The 16,465-nt window shown below is 57.7% G+C and overlaps 4 protein-coding genes across 4 annotated transcripts; 2 read left to right on the top strand and 2 right to left on the bottom strand.

Moving 5' to 3' along the window:
• Nucleotides 1-144: 144 nt before the first annotated feature.
• Nucleotides 145-1,804, top strand: SLS55_008965 (uncharacterized protein; the record flags this gene model as incomplete). The annotated part of the gene is made up of 2 exons (XM_066780370.1): nt 145-512; nt 868-1,804. The coding sequence occupies 2 exons, from the start codon at nt 145-147 to the stop codon at nt 1,802-1,804; spliced, it is 1,305 nt and encodes a 434-aa protein (XP_066629599.1).
• Nucleotides 1,805-6,194: 4,390 nt separating this feature from the next.
• SLS55_008964 (uncharacterized protein) lies at nt 6,195-7,473 on the bottom strand (the record flags this gene model as incomplete). Its single annotated transcript, XM_066780369.1, has 2 exons — nt 6,195-6,374; nt 6,430-7,473. The coding sequence occupies 2 exons, from the start codon at nt 7,471-7,473 to the stop codon at nt 6,195-6,197; spliced, it is 1,224 nt and encodes a 407-aa protein (XP_066629598.1).
• A 2,068-nt stretch (nt 7,474-9,541) lies between these two features.
• SLS55_008963 (uncharacterized protein) lies at nt 9,542-11,959 on the bottom strand (the record flags this gene model as incomplete). Its single annotated transcript, XM_066780368.1, has 4 exons — nt 9,542-9,790; nt 9,963-10,750; nt 10,838-11,710; nt 11,809-11,959. 4 exons carry the CDS (start codon nt 11,957-11,959, stop codon nt 9,542-9,544), a joined length of 2,061 nt encoding a protein of 686 aa, XP_066629597.1.
• A 737-nt stretch (nt 11,960-12,696) lies between these two features.
• On the top strand, nt 12,697-15,848 carry SLS55_008962 (uncharacterized protein; the record flags this gene model as incomplete). The annotated part of the gene is made up of 2 exons (XM_066780367.1): nt 12,697-12,781; nt 12,844-15,848. 2 exons carry the CDS (start codon nt 12,697-12,699, stop codon nt 15,846-15,848), a joined length of 3,090 nt encoding a protein of 1,029 aa, XP_066629596.1.
• Nucleotides 15,849-16,465: the final 617 nt, after the last annotated feature.

The following is a 16,465-nucleotide window of genomic DNA, read 5'->3' as shown; positions in this document are numbered from 1 at the left end:
GTATCATTAGTGGGTATGTCGCAATCTCACTAGCCCGTTTCGGTAGAAGTTGTCAAAGGGCGCGTTGACACGCCGCTTGTGGAACATGGATGTCACTGCTTCACACAAGTCATCTCCTCATAACATTCGATGAATTAGCACACAATGGCTCCCGCTGGAATAGACGCGCTTGATGTGCCATCAATTGACAGGCCGGGCGCTTCCACAGACAATGACGCAGCATTTGACGGCACATCAAGCATACAGCTGGCCAAGGCCGAGGATCCTCTTTCATGGCACCCGAGCAAAAAGTGGCTTTGCACCATTGTCATTGTAGCAATGACTACGACAATCAGCTTTTGCTCCAGCATCCACACGGCCGTCCTGGCTGATGTTGCCAAAAGCTTCAGCTGCTCGAGAACAGTAGCCACGCTTGGCGTCTCGACCTTCCTCCTCGGATTCGCAGCCGGCCCATTGATCTTCGGCCCTCTCTCCGAGGTTTGGGGCAGGAATCCCATCTACCGCGCGGTTCTGTTGTTCTTCGTAGTCTTCAACGTGGGATGCGCCCTGGCCCCCAACATCGCTTCACTTCTCATCTTCCGTTTCTTCTGTGGATTTTTTGGTTCGCCCACAGGTCAGTTGCGTTGCAATGGAATCACCATCACGGACTGATCATCCTCCAGTGACGAACTCTGGTGGAAGCCTGACCGACATGTGGCCCGCCAGCCATAGGACAGTCCCGCTGGCTCTATTCACCGCCGCCAGTTTCTTGGGTCCTGTCATAGCCCCGATAGTCGGCGGCTTCGTGGTACAATACAGCCATTGGAGATGGTGAGTCTCGCAAGCTTGCTCAATCAACGGCCGAATGATAACGCGTGCGCGATTCAGGAACTACTGGATCGTCTCCATCCTCGGCGGCGTCTCCTACACGGCCATGCTCGCCATCCTGCCTGAGACATACGCGCCAATCATCCTAAAAAGAAAGCGCGCCCTCCTCCACAAGGACGGGCCGGAGGACGACGCGGCCCCCAAGATCGACTACTACGTCACGCTCACGCGGCCGTGGGTCATGCTCTTCACCGAGCCCATCCTCTTCCTCCTCTCGCTCTACATGGCCTTCTGCTACGGCATCCTCTACCTCGACTTCACCGCCTACCCCATCGTCTTCGCGCAGACGCGCGGCTGGGCCCCCGGCCCCGCCGGCCTCTCCTTCCTCGGCATCGGCATCGGCATGGCCCTCGCGACCGCCTGCTCGCCGCTCATCAACCGCGTGCACGCCCACTACGTCGCCAAGCTCCGCCTACAGCAACAACAAAGCAATAACAACAGCGACGACGACAACACCAACAACTCAGACCAACAGCCCCCCTCCCCACCCGAAGCCCGCCTCCCGCACCTCATCCCCCTCTCCCCCCTCCTCCCCGCCAGCCTCTTCTGGTTCGCGTGGACGTCCTCCCCCTCGCACCACTTCCTCCTCCCCGTCGCCGCCGGGGTCCCCTTCGGCCTCGGCTTCGTCCCGCTCTTCCTCGCCATCACCGCTTACTTAGCCGACACCTACGGACCCGCCGGGCACGCGGCCAGCGCGCTCGCCGCCAACGCCGTGCTGCGCAGCCTCTTCGGCGCCGCGTTCCCGCTGTTCGCGCCGCGCATGTACGCGGCGCTGGGCGCGGCGTGGGCGACGGGCGTGCTGGGGTTCGGGGCCGTGGCGTTGGCGGGGTTGCCGTGGGGGTTTTGGCGGTGGGGGGCGTGGTTGAGGGGGAGGAGTGGGTTTTATGTCGGTGGGAGGCGCGGGAGCCGGGGGGAGTCCGGCGAGGGGGTGGTGTGACTGTGTGTGTGTGTGTGTGTGTGTGTGTGTGTGTAGGAGGCGTTTTTCTCCTTTTCGTCTTGTTTTTCTTTTTCTTTTTTTCCTGTTGGCTTTCAATGGCAAGCAAGGCTTGGAGGTGGTTGACTTAAGCGTTTAGCAGCATGTAAGGACCTTCCCCTAACGGAAATCGAGTCAGTTAGTTGGGATCCATTTCGAGAAAATGCAAAAAGTAGCATAATTCTTGCCCACGAAGCAAGCACCTAATTAGCTACGTGACCAGGAACTAAGCAGCTCGCGTAGGTCCGTCCAGGTAATTAAGTGGCGGTAGCTGACATCCGAACTTGCAGCGACCCCGCCGCCGCCCTATGATTTCAGGGTCCTTCATCCGACGGCGGTTGCTAGGAAGCACTGGACCTTTCTAGCTTCTCCACCGGCTTCTCCGGGGCAATTTGCCGCACTTCGCCGGCAGAAAAGCCATCGTTCGGCAGGGCGATGGGATTCTGCTCAATCGGGCCGGTCAGCAGAAGTTCATTGCCCGATGTCGCATCACCTATACACTTCTGTGTTAATCTCCTCATGTTCCCAAAACCGTCGTGTTGGTAAGCAGGGCGAATCCAATAAATCTGGAGGATCGATGCCGTCCCTCCTATCTCACTTCGCCCTGCCATTTCCCCCATGCTGATCCGAACCTTATCCTCAACGGGCCTGCCATCTAGTAGTATACAGTCAATGCGCCAATCCGCCGTCTGGCGAAGAAGTCAACGGTTTTGGTTCTCAAAATCACGCATTACACATTTGCCGCTCGGCATTTCCGAAGCCGCCGCTGAAGTCTTGAGAGAGGCAAGTTCCTTGTTTTCCTGCGTGAATACACGTATGCGCGCCACGTCACGAGAGTTCCGGTTTCCCCATGCACTCCTGATGATGGGGTTTCCCCTGTAACCTCGAACTTCTAAGGCGTGGGCCTGGATCGCCGCAGCCGCGGTGACTCCCGTCTTGTCTTTTTTATTATTTTTTTTTCTCTGGGGCCATCGATCATCCGGCAAGACAGAGAAAATTGCGGGACAAAGCTGACACGAGGCGGGATTGACCTTTTCATGTTTCCAAACCGTGGCGGTGGTAAAGTCTGCCTCGCCTCATGATGACGGCTTCCTGCTTCTCGAACGGCGCAGTTCGCGTGCATTGTATGGCGTGCCACAGCATCTTGCCGCCGCCCCCCGGTGCCCGTGCTCGTTTTGGTGTCACGGAACAGCAATGTACGTGAAGGTCAGCCCACGCTTAGGGTACGTATGCGCATGCGCACGCGTGCGATGGTAGCTCGCAGTCGACGCTCGTGCGAGCAGCAATGTAGCAGCAGTTGTGCCATCAAACGCGGCGGACTGCGTGCTTTCTGACAGATCCGTGGCACCCATCTGAACAGGTCCAAAAAAAGGGCCGGTGCACTACCCTCTGGCGGTTCCTGTCTAGGGGCTGTTTCGCATTCTGCTGTGCGACTGTCGTAAGTCCTGCCATTCTTTCCTTGTGATTGGGGACCAAAGAAGATCTCGTCATACGTCCTCTCCAATCAAAGCAGGCATTTCCCTGTTCAACACCATCGGCAAAAGTACCAGCACATACCGCTGCGCCACACCATAACCCACTCGCACGCAAACCTGCATGCGCGCGTGCCCATACACCCCGCCAAGTTCTCAGAATCCTAGCTCTTCTTTTTTTTTTTTTTTTTGGAGATCCTCTCCCGACCCTTCCCTGCTAAACAAAGAACTGCTTAGTCAAGAATGGTTGCGTGATCCCTGGATAGTGGCCGGGACAACCACGGGCCCGAAGACATTCCTTCCAGAGTGTGAAGAAGACGTCAGTGCCCGGAAAGCCGGCACGTTCCTGCATGGGCTGACTTTTGGAAGGAGAGCGGAATGGAGGCGCGGAATGATACATAAGCTTAAAGCACCGCGCGCCGGCTCGCCATGTGGCATTCCGCCGCCCCTCGACACCAGGCGGATATAACGAGGAGCCAGCGGGCAGAAGGCCGGTCGGGTAGCTGCAGTGAGATGGGAAAAGACCATCCGCTGGCCGCGGTGCGGTGGCTTGAGGATCAGCGGGAGTGGGAGATCTACCTTAGTGCACCGCCGATTGTCGATAGGCCTGGTACCTTTTTGTCACTGTGCGGTCACATGGGACTCTCCGTCCATGTTTCCAGCTGATCCATGCGATGGCGCGGACATAAGTCGGCAGTACCTCAGGCGCTACCGTGTACATGAGAGGCGGAGTTGTAAGCGCTGACGGCCGGCGCTGGGATGTGCGGTGTTTCGTTCGTCTTTGTCGTCTGCTGCTTGCTGCCGTGCTGGGGGCGCAGTACGTCGAGTTACTAAAGAAAGAGGGAGGCTGGCGAGCCATGCGGCGGGCCAAAAGAGCGCACTAAAGTAGCCTGACAGCTCTTGGCGACGCTACCTTCGCGTGCGCAGCGTAGTCAGTATCAAGCGTCGCGGCCAATTGCTTTTGCTCAATTTACCAGCCAGTCGGTTCGCAGCCTGCTTTTTCCTGCCCATCACACATCACCTCCCCTGCCTGCCGTGCCTGCTGCTATTTCTGAGCCGCCGCGCACGGAGGTTTGCTCTCCTTATCGATCAGCGGCGGGGAGATGGGCAGGGCGGATGGATGACGTCGCTTCGTTAATTGCTTCTCATCCTTCCCGCCGGGGAAGCCTTGCTTTTTCCCCCAGAGTGCGAAAGCGACAACCCATCAGTCGACGTGGAGTGGGGGAAGGCGGACATGACGTCGCGAAGGGTCGACTCGGCATGCCGAAAACGGAAATCTAGACGCGCAACGCCCGTCGCTATGGCTGCGAGGCGGTCGGCGTGGCCACGACCTAGCGATTTTTTCAACACTTCTGCTTCACCTTCAGTGCCGCCCCACCCGCCCGTGTTAGACCTCGTGGGGGCCACGTGCGGGAGACGGAGTTGTGTGCAGAAGAATGCTTGGGTGTTGCTATTTCTGTTGCGTGTTTGAGAAAAAGGCAGTGCGGGAGTTCCCGTCGACCGGGGAGCGGAGCTTTTCTGGGTGGCCAAGCATGCGGCCTGCGGCATTGGCTGTGGCAGCTTGGTGTGGAGCGGAGGCAGCAACTGCTCCGCCTCGACCTCCTGCCTCCTGCCTCCTGCCTCCTGCCTGTGGGTGTGGGTCGTGCAGCGCGCGTCTTTGTGTACCGCTACCGCCGCCGCGCCTCCTCGGGCAAGGCACCAGCGGGGCGATGCTGGCAGGGCAGTAGGCGGTAGGCGCTGTGAGCTCCGCCGCGTGCAAATGGAGGGGGCATGATAATGGCGTGGCGGCGGAGCGGCGGCCAGCACGGCGCGAGAGGAAGGATCATCAAGCCAGGAGGTGAATCCTTCGAACAGCGCCGCACCGACTCGGGCCAATCGAAGCAGGCACCGCCGCAATAGCTGTGTGCGGTTCCGCGCTTGTGGTAAGACCCCTCCCTTCGAGTCGCTTCCAGGATGCGGTGAGCGGGCAAAGGGGAGTCGTGCAGGGCGCAGGCGTCGATGTCGTGGGGAAGCAGGAGACTTCCACCTCCAACCTCGACGCCGCCCGCGAATAGCCGATCGAGATCCATGCTTTCCACTCCCTCGGATCCACGGCAGCCTGGATGGACCGACCTCGCCTTCCGCTACCGTCGCAGCAGAGGGCCGTGCCTTTTGGCGGGGGGTGGAAATAAGAGATCAACTGTCGCAAATAGGAAGGAAGCAGTGGAACATCCCGAGCCGCCCTGCTATCCCGGCGCCTTAGTATTGCAGGGACAAACGAAATATGACGGAATCGAGTGATGAAACGCTGATGCTTGTGTCCAACTCTTCTCCAAAGGTGACGATGAATGGAAAACAAGCTCAGTGATTGTCTAAACATAGATTCCTCAAACAATGCCGCGTCCATGCGTACATGCATACATGCAACCCCCAGAAATGCGCCGATACCACCCATCAATCGTGAACGCCAGATTGTTCAAACCAGTCCCCGACCGAAAAATGCATGTGATCCTTGAGATGAACCTTCCCAAACCGCCGAACCCAAATAACAAAAAACCATAACCCATGCCGTGCAATGCAAGCGCTCAAAGTGAAGTACAATGCAATAAAACCAAAATCTGGGTATCAAGCGAGAGTCTTTTTTGGTAAAGAGATGAAGAAAAAAATGAAAACAACCTTGGAAATGTACAAGGAAGAAAGCGAGAGTCTAGGGAAATGGGGTATCAATAGAAGCGAATGCCGTAGCGAAAGTCTTTTTTCCTTCCCGAAATTGGGTATAAAGCGAAAGTGAAGAGTTTATACACAAACGTATAGAGGCGTCTTTTTCTTGCGTTCAGTTGCGTGCAAGTTTGCATCAATCGTCTCATGAGAGATGCGTCAAGCATGCTAGCACATCCGGGCCTTCAAGGCATGTGCATATAGGGCAGGTAGCTGGTGCTCTCGGGGCTTGCCGTGTAGGAGAAGGTGGCCTGCTGGGGCTCATCCTGGGTCGTCATGAAGGGCGTTGCGCTGGGGTCGATTTCAGCCCACTTCCGGGCGCACTGTTTGGCGGTCCACCTGTCCGAGGCTCCAAATTCCATCATCTACAGTAGGACGATTAGTAAACGATATACTTGGTTGCCAAGAGGCGGAACACACCTTTGAAGCGATGATCTCGAACTTTTGGTCCCTCCAATAGTCGTGAGCCATCCGCAGAGCCTTCACGTCGGAATCGGTCCAGACCCGGAGACGCTCCCTCAGCCTCTTCAGGCGCATTTGCAGGGCGGGAATCTGGTAGGTCTTGCCCAGGTCGGTCTGGAAGCGGGCGGCGATGTCCTTCCACGGGAGCGTCTCCTCGTCCTTGAGCTTGAGGAGCAGCTTGTCTTCCTCGCCGAGCTCCTGCAGGCCAGTGGAGCCGCTGGACTTGCGGCGCTTGATCGATGTCTCGGCCATCTCCGAGTCATCCTCGTGGCCACGCTTGGCGGTGGCGGCGAGACGCTGCATGCCCAGCGGGTGAGGGGCGATCAGGGCGTACGGGCGGTTCGGCTTCGGGGCGCGGATCTCGGGAGTAGGGGCATTGCTGGCCTGCGGGGGGCTGGAAGCAAGGACTGCGGGATGGTGGTGGCTGGTGCTGTTGAACATGGTGTCGTCGATGCCCGGGTGCGAGATTCCGAGGGCGTTGGTGGAGGGCGGCCAGGCGAAGTGCTCGGAGGCTCTGCTGCCGCCTGGTGTTACCGGGCTGAACACGCTCGGGCTGCTGTGCGGGCGCGGCGGAATGCTGTCAAAAGGAAGGTTGCAGCCGTAGACGTAGTAGTTGTCGGAGCCACGCAGGACGTTGTAGCCTTGGGACGACTCGAGATGGGAGGGGATGGAGAGGCGCGGCGGGGGGGCGTCGAGCGGCGCTCTTGAGTAGTCCAGCGGGATCGGGAAGGTTGAGGACTCGGCGGCGGTGGTGGTGTAGCCGAGCATGGGCGTCGGGGCGCCGGTGGATTTGGCGTGCTCGGGAATGGGCGAGAAGCCAGCCGAGGAGACCGAGGGCGTGACGTAGGGGTTCACGAAGCCATAGTGGGCATCGTAGGGAGCCTTTGATGGGGTCAATTGCATGTTGGGCGGGCCGGCGGGAGGCGGCAGACATACGTTGACGGGCAGGGTGTACCACTCGTGGTCCATGTCGTCGACCTGGGCGGCGGATACATAAGGCATTGGGGACTCGGAGGCGGACATGGTGAGGTAAGAGCTAGCGTAGGGAAGAGGGTTGTCTGACAAAAGAGGCGGGTTGAAGCTGACGGCGGCCGCGACTATTTGTCTGGCAGCCAATCTTGGGATCGATCTGGCAGCGGTAGGACGAGTCACGGCGCGAGCGAGATCCAGATCAGGCAGGCTATGCGGGAGGGCTGAGCGCAGGCTGATGGCCCCAGAGCAATCTCGTGGGATTTGCGTGAGGACGGATAAGGCGCACACGCAGGCAGGGACGCAGCAGGGACGCAGGCACGCCAGCAGGCGCCATCGCGGTGTGGCTAGGGCCATCCCGATTTAGAAGATGGTGGAGCCGCGGCCGTTGCTTGCTCGCAGCGACCATTCCCGGGGCTGCGGCGCGGCGAGGGCGCCTCAGCGGTAGAGACCGTCCGTCCCTGCGCAAGCGATCGCCGCCGGGGTCTGCGGTGCGAGAGCGAGCGCTGTGGAGCGTTGGAAGCCGAAGGATCGCCATCCCGGCGCGTTGCTGGGTCGCTTGAAACGGCTTCGAGGCTTTGTGCCCGGCCGGCCCATGTGGCAGGGTCGCGATGCGCATGGGCGGTTCCAGCGCGCCGTCTGCCGGGGCGCGCTTTTCGCGCCGCGGGCGTGGTGCTTGGTGTCGCATGCCTGCACAAGTAGTAGTGATGATGGCAGCCCTGCAGCAGCCCGCGCCGCGTCCGGCGGTGAGCTGCGATCAGACCCGGTGGAGAGCAGCCGTGGCCGCGGGCGCAGCGGTGGGCTGGAGCAATCCTTCCGCAACAGAATGCTCCCAGCGCGCCCGTTTCAAGCCCGGCATGGCAATCCTGCGAACGGCGGCTGTCTGGCACGGTGCCTGCGGTGGGCGTGCGGGTGTCGTGGGCCAGGGCACGTCGCTTCTCCACGCCAGCAGGTGTGACACGGCGTCGACTAATCTGCCACAATTTGGGGGCCGCCGGGCGGGGCTATGCGTGCCATGCGTGCCCGATGCGTTAATTGGCCCGCTTGCGCGCCCAAAAATAGCGCGCGACACCGACTCGTCCCCGGCTTTGCTCCCTGCTCGAGGTTAATGGCGGATAAAAGCCCCCGAAGGATTCTTACCGCCCAAATTGCACATCACTCGCAGCTTCTATCTTTACTCTGCCACTCCCCACACTGCTCTGACGTCGTGCTCAAACGGCCTCTGTGCTCTGCTTTAAGCTTGCCTGGGCCACTCAGCGCCGCCGGACGCTCACGCCTGGGCCAGCCGGGGCCGCGTTTGCAGTCTGCAATCGAGTCGCGCGTGATGATAGCGCAAACAACGTCACGCCCGCTCCCAACCTCGCCGCCGCCTCTGCACTCCGCCGTTGAAACAAGAAACGCGCACGAGGGCTGCCGCCGCCATGCGCTCTGCAGGCTCGCCGTTGCACACGCCGCCCCAGCTCGCCGCCTGCCCGTCGCACCGCATACGGCGCGTGGCTGCTCGACGTCCTCGAGCTCAATCAAATACATGACGCGCCTGACATCAGAAAGTTTGACCTGGGGCTGCCGCCGCCTGCCCTCGCTCGCCAGCGCTCGCACGAACGCCCTGAGGGCACAGGACGAGACAAACGTGGACGTGGCACGAACGCATTGCAGCCACCGCAACCACCACTTCACGCATGTCCGTCCGCATCGCGAGCGAGCGCCGACGCAAGGGGCCGCCGGCGCCGGCGGCCGATCTCGGGGCATCCGAGTCTTACTCAGATCTCTGAATGCCCCATCTATTCCTGTGACACGCGCACCTGCTTCAACCCTCAGCAAAAGCATCGCCAGACTCTAGTCTGATGAAGCTCGTCTCAGCCGTCAGCTTGTGTTTCTGCTTCAGGGAGGCCCAGCTGATGGCTGACGTCCACTTCCGAAACGGCAGCAGCAACTTCGGAGGAGCGTCCGGCTTGCCGGAATTAGCACGCCATGCATCCATCGTCCAACCACGGCGCGTGCGGGGCTGTTCGTGAGGGCCGGCGCAATCATACACAACTTCCGTATGCATGCCCGCTGTGATCCTGCGAGCGAGCGCATGCCCTCTTCATTATCAATAGACCTAGCCCAACACCCCGGCCGCGTCTGCCTTCTTGACGCCAAATCTCCGACCGAGAACGACCCATTGGCCCACGCTGATGGCAGCCCGCACTGCAGAAGGATTCTTCTGCTCGAACGCCTCCCTGACCAGGTCCTTGGTCTTATTCCAATCAACAAACCCTAATTCTTCCACATTCTCACGGCAGATCAGTCTGGAGAAGAGCTTGTGCAGAGGTCCATTTTCCGGGAATAGCGTAGGTGCGGAGTATGGCTAGGTATTTCGTCAGTGGCACTCGCTTCAGCACGTCTGCATGCAAGACATGACGCGACTCCAAACATGTCTAATGCAAATGCGAAACCGAGAAATGACGATGCGGCAGCAGAGTCAAGGGCAAGGGAGATCACCGCTCGAGGGAGTAGGCAACAGCCGGTAGGCAACTTACATGCTTCTTTCTTTCATACAGCTCGGTTGTGATGAAAGGCTTACTGGCTTCCCGCAGGATCCATTTCTCAACGAATCCCTGCTCCTTCTTATCCCACCTGACTTTGACGCTTGGCGGCAACCCATTCACATATTCCGTCAAGCGATGGTCCAGGAACGGTGTTCTTGCTTCCAGGCTATGGGCCATTTCCGTGCGGTCACCCAGGCAGGACAAGAAGCTGTTGGCCAGATGCCCTTTAGACCACACATACATCGCGGAATGTAGAGGGTGCCACTTGTCCATTATAAGCTCTCTGGTCCGGCCATCAACATTATGCGCAACGGTAAGTCGAGCATCACCAATGCCGTAGGCATCGTAAGCCCACGGTGTGTATACATCAAAGCCCCACGCTGTCATATACTGCGGTGTTTTGATACCGTTGAGCATACGCACCGCAACGGAATCGCCGGTTTTGGCGCTGTCCATGCCAATGGTCCTGTAGTTCCGCTCCGTCAATTCTTCAGTCTCCTCACGGAGCTTATCACGTTGTTCATCCGACATAGCATTTGCTGGCCATGCAAGGTCAGGTTCCCGAAGGTAGTCGGGAAGATATGTGGGATAACCGGCGAAATTCTCGTCGGAGCCTTCGCCTGTCAGGACGACCTTGAAACCCACTTCGCGTGGCACTTCTGAAAGTGCAAACTTTCCAACGTAGTTGAGGTCCGCATTGTGGTGTTCGCAGTGGTAAGTCGCGTCTTCGAAATATGCTGCAAGCTCAGCCTCTCCCATATACTTCTTGTGAAATTTGACTCCCAGAAAGTCCGCAGTACGGTTAGCAATTGCTGTTGTTTGTCAACTTCTCCTGCACTCAAACTGGGGGAAATGACATTCCTTACCTGATTCATCGTAGCCGCTGTTCTCGTCGAATGCTATGCCAAAGCAGCTCACGCGGTCTGTTTCCTTCTCATTGCCAATCTTCTCCCCCCTTTCTCTGACCAAATGCGTCACCATTCCTGCAATCACTGATGAGTCAATGCCGCCACTGAGATAGATGCCAACCGGCACGTCCGCACGAAGTCGTATCCGGACAGCTTCGAGAAGCCGCTCCCGGACACCCTCTATCATCTCATGTTCACTCCTCCGATCTGGGATCCTCTTGAGTGAAATTTTAGCAACCAACCCAACATCACCAACGGCAAGCGGCCAACACACCTTGTCCGGATATTCGATATCCCAGTAAATCCTCTCCTGCACATCCCCAAACCCCTGACAAATAAGATAGTGCCCCGGCCGCACCTTCCGCACACCCCGAAAAAGCGTACGCTGGTCATGATTCCACCCAGCCTCCAGCAAGCTCTTGACATCCCACTCCGGCGTCCACCCGAACGGCAACCACGCCTTCGCCTCCGCCGCAAACTCGAACCGCCTCCTTTCCTCGTCGACGCGCCAGAACAGCGGCTTGATGCCGTAGCGGTCGCGCGCGGCGACGAAGAGCTGCGTCCGCGCGTCGTACAGGCAGAGCGAGAACTCGCCGCGCAGGCGCGACAGGAAGGAGAGGCCGTGCTGCAGGTAGAGGGCGACGACGAGCTCGCAGTCGCTGCGGCCGGCAAAGGCGTAGGCGGGTTGGTGGTCGTGGACGAGGGCGCGCAGGGCGTCGTAGTCGTAGAGCTCGCCGTTGACGACGGCGTGGATGGCGGCGTCGGGGGAGGAGAAGGGCTGCGCGCCGGTGGGGGCGAGGTCGTTGATGGCGAGGCGGACGTGGCCGAGGGCTGGATGGTTGAGGGGGAAGAGATGGTAAGCTTCTTTTTCTGAGGGACTCCCGCAGTGGCCGGTGCTGGATGCGAGGGGAGGGAGGAGTGGTGCGTACCAACTCGGTTGTCTGGGCTGATCCATTGACCCCGCGAGTCTGGGCCGCGATGCCTGATTGCTTCAAGGCTGGCATCGAGCTCGTGGGAAAGCTTGTCCCTGTCGACCCCCGAAGGATTGCCCTGATGGACGATGCAACTGATTCCGCACATAATGATGGGGATATCGACCGCAACCGTGCTGCATGCCCAAAGGTTACACGACAATGTGGATTAAATCAAAAGGTGGTGGGATCGATGTGACTCAGCAGTAGTTTAGTTGATGTCTCGATTCAACCAGAGGTGACGTAAGTGTGTCTGTTAGTGTATTTGCAAACGTCAGGCGGGAGCACGTCTTCTGATCTTGCAAGTAGTGGTGTGCATTTTTAAACTGCGGATTCATCAGGCATAGGGTAGTACAAGCAAGCATCCGGACGTAGATGCGAGTTTTGATATTGCACAGATATGCAGGCGTAGGATGCCAATTTTTCCTTTCCTGTGCTTCAATATTTAGAAGAAAGTGCCTCTGCTACGACAGGTTATCAATTGGCTGAAGTATCACCTGTAGCACATGGTCTCAAAATGGTTAGCCAAGCATATACGTGAACGCATTGATGAGCTGTAAGCATTCTTTGATTCCAGAAAGGCTGAACATTACTACGGACGGGAGGAGACGGGATGGACGCAGGGTAGCTGACGTCATGCGGACAACATGGTAGGGAGGGCATGACTTCGCGCGACCGCGGCGCGCCTTCACGCGTCTCCGTGACACCTCCACGCGCCCCTCCACTTCTGACCTAGACAACCCCGTCGCGACATAAAGATCGATGGCAATCGTTACGAAAAAGCCGTCGCGGTCTACAGCTACCCGGCGCCATCATCGTCCGTTTGCTGAGGAGGCAGTGGACCGGATGGAGGGGGAATACGAAGGCAGCAGCGACCTGGAGATCACGAACGTCGTGCGCAAGGAGGTGGACCTTGACTCTTACGTTCACAGTGAGCATTGCAAATATTCCATTCGAATGCCCACCGTGCATATCGCTCACTCTTCGACAAAGATATCGTCGACGAACCTGACGATGGTACTTCTGAAACCGCCGACGAAACCGACAGCGCCGAAGGTGAGGACAGGGTGTCGGAACGGCAGAGTCAAGCCGAGCCGCGGAAGGTCGAGTTTTCCGACGATGACGATGCAGGAGCCGCCTACAATGCATTCAAGAACCGGAAAGCAGTCAAGAGGAAGCGTGCTGCAGCCATCTCGCGGATTGCCAAGGCCAAGGCTTCAGGCAAGTCGACCATGGTTGGGCGCCGCGTTCGTCCCCGTAGGTCGGAAGAAGATGGAGATAAACCTGGTCTGAACAGGCAGAGGACATATGAAGACGATAGCGATAAAGACGCCGAGGAGCTGACGGACGAAATCCTCCCCGACTACATCAAGAAGAGGAAAACTAAATTCGAGGATGCACGAGAGAGAATGGGTGAGGCTGGACTTTTGATCCCTCCAGACTTTGAAGATGTCGATTTCTCCGACGACGAAAGGTTGGAGCACCTCCGCGAGAAGCCATCTTTTCCCGGCAGAAAACCTCTCCGAAAGTACGAAGACATCGTCATTCCGACAACAGCAGGTGTGATACCCGCATCGCATGCTCAATGGCTTCGCGACTATCAGATCAAAGGCGTGGAGTTCCTACACGAGAAGTTCGTTTATCAGCGGGGTGGTGTACTCGGCGACGACATGGGCTTGGGCAAAACCATCCAGGTCATTGCCTTTCTCACTGCCGCCTTTGGCAAGACGGCAGATGAGCGTGACCACAAGCGTATGCGTAAAATGCGCCAGTACGACCGAGTCTATCCGAGAGTTCTTGTTGTGTGTCCTGGTACTCTATTGGCGAATTGGAAGTCCGAATTCAACGATTGGGGCTGGTGGCATATTTACACCTACCATGGCTCACCTGCTGATAAGGACGCAGCGTTGCGAGCAGCCCTCAAAGGACGTGCCGAGATCGTGCTGACAACGTACACCACCTACCGGAATAATAGAAGCGAGATCAACACTGTTGATTGGGATTGCGTGATTGCGGACGAATGCCACATCATCAAGACTCGAACATCCGAGATAACCCAGGCCATGAACGAAATCAATTCTCTTTGCAGGATAGGTCTGACTGGGACTGCGATCCAAAATAATTATTACGAATTATGGACGCTGCTCAACTGGACGAACCCTGGCAGGTTTGGTGCGCTCGCAACTTGGAAGCATTGCATTAGCGATCCCCTCAAAATGGGTCAAGCCCATGATGCCACCTATCAACAGCTAGCCAAGGCCAGGAAAACGGCCAAGTCCTTGGTCAACAACCTGCTCCCTCAGTTCTTCCTCCGGCGGATGAAGTCGCTGATTGCCCATGAACTTCCAAAGAAAAGCGATAGAGTTGGTAAGGCAAAGCTTGGTCCGTGGTATTCAGAGACAGTCCTAACAGTTTTCATAGTGTTCTGCCCTCTCACGGAATCGCAATCCGAAGCATATGAGAATTTTGTCAGTAGCGATCTTGTCGAGTACATACGGCAGTCTACGGAGCCTTGCGACTGCGGCAAGCCTAACAGTAAGCGAGGATGGTGTTGCTATACTGAGATTCCCGGTCATACCAAATGGCAGAATCATGTGTTTCCTTCCATGGCAACTCTACAGAAGCTCTCCAACCACCTAGCGCTCATCATTCCACACAGTGTCGACCCGCAAGAGAGACAGGCCCGAGACCTCGAGACGTTACAGATCACCATGCCAGATCAGTGGAAAGACCTTTACCGTCAACGAGACAGCATCATGAACTTTGCAAAGCAGGAATACTGTGGTAAATGGAAAGTCTTGAAGAGGCTCCTCCAATTTTGGCATTCGAACGGCGACAAAGTCCTGGTTTTCAGCCACAGCGTGCGGCTTATTCAGATGTTGCGGATGCTTTTCGTGAGCACGACATCCTACAATGTCAGTTATCTTGACGGTTCGATGAAGTACGAGGACCGCCAACAAACCGTCAATGACTTCAATGCCGACCCCAAGCAGTTTGTGTTTCTCATCAGCACAAGAGCTGGCGGTGTGGGGTTGAACATTACTTCAGCAAACAAAGTCGTGGTGTTTGATCCTAATTGGAATCCTGCATATGACCTGCAAGCCCAGGATCGAGCCTACAGGATCGGACAACACCGCGACGTTGAGGTCTTCCGTTTGATCAGTGCAGGCACAATCGAGGAAATAGTCTACGCGCGTCAAATCTACAAACAGCAGCAGGCCAATATCGGGTACAACGCTTCCAACGAGCGGCGGTACTTCCGTGGAGTCCAAGATCAAAAAGAACAGAAGGGAGAGATCTTCGGACTGGTAAACCTCTTTTCCTACCAAGGCGACAACATAGTGCTTCGAGACATTATCAACAAGACCAATGTCGCGGAATCCAAGGCTGGTGTCACAGTGGTCGGCATGGACGGATACAGCCAACACGACGACGATGACCCTCTGTTAGATGGCGACCGCGAAGACGCCGTAATGAGCCAAATATCGGACATGATCAAGAGTGGAAGCATCGACGAACTAACGAAGGACATCAAGTCGGCCCCGAAAAAGACGGATGCTGTCCAGGCAATCCTTGCAGGTGCTGGCGTGCAGTACATGCACGAAAACTCAGAGGTCATCGGCACTTCGAAAGTGGAAGCACGCCTTAGTAGGAGGGCGGCAGAGAACGAAAACGACATCGACTACATCGACAAGCACGTCTTTGCGCCGAGTCAAAGCCAGGCGGGCAGAGGCGGAGGCGACGGCGACCTCGACCTCGACGATGGCGCTAGCGATGAAGAGGCGCAGGCCATCAGGTACAGATACAGACCGGCCGAAGAGGTGCGGATGCGTCAGCTCTGCACGATGGCGAAGATGTTCGACTTCGATGATGTCACGGAGTTTGCATTGGTAGTCGAGAGCTGGACGCAGGAGCAACGAAGGAACTGCCTTGACAAATTCTACAGTCTCAGGAGAAGGCAGCTCGGCTCAGGTGGGGTGGAAAAGGGGGAGAGGTGAGGGCGAGGTGTCCTTTTTAAGCCGTTGTTACCCCTCGGCGACAGAATTTTGAGGTTGCAACAGGGCAGCTGGAGAACCGCGGCTGCGCTGGCCGCGATCTGCGGAAGCGAACGGCAGCCCCGAGCGTCGCAGTGACGTTAATCGCGGCGAAAGTTTCAGACGAAGGCTGCAAGAGCTGCTGTTTGACGTTTCCCGGCCGCTCCCCCGCGCGGGAAAACAAGACGGGCTCGGCGGGGCGCTCAATCGGACGGCGGAAGCTGATTGCATCCGGAGACGAAGAATTCATACACGTATATTTGTACGCCCGGTGACGCTGATCATCCCCTATCCGCTGATTCGTATCATGGGGCTCGGGCGGGCCGAGGGCGCTGCCGTGCAAAACGGGCGGCGGCAAGCTGTCGGCTTACGTAGGGCGCTGTCACGCCCAGTCACGTCGCGGAGAGCGGTCTGCTGACGGGGGCGGCTGCAGGGCGCGACCGGCCGGCTGCAAGCATGAGGCGCGACGGGCGACAGCGCAGTCCGGGACAGTTAGGCAGCAGATTTCTTTGTGCGTTGGTGCTGGTTGGGCGTGGGTTGTTCACAAGCAATAAACATGGGCCAAAAAATACCCCGCCGGC

This window comes from Diplodia seriata (genome assembly GCF_021436955.1).
Source record: "Diplodia seriata strain FDS-637 chromosome Unknown scaffold_9, whole genome shotgun sequence".
Lineage (NCBI taxonomy): Eukaryota > Fungi > Ascomycota > Dothideomycetes > Botryosphaeriales > Botryosphaeriaceae > Diplodia > Diplodia seriata.
This window is presented reverse-complemented; position numbering and strand designations above follow the sequence as displayed.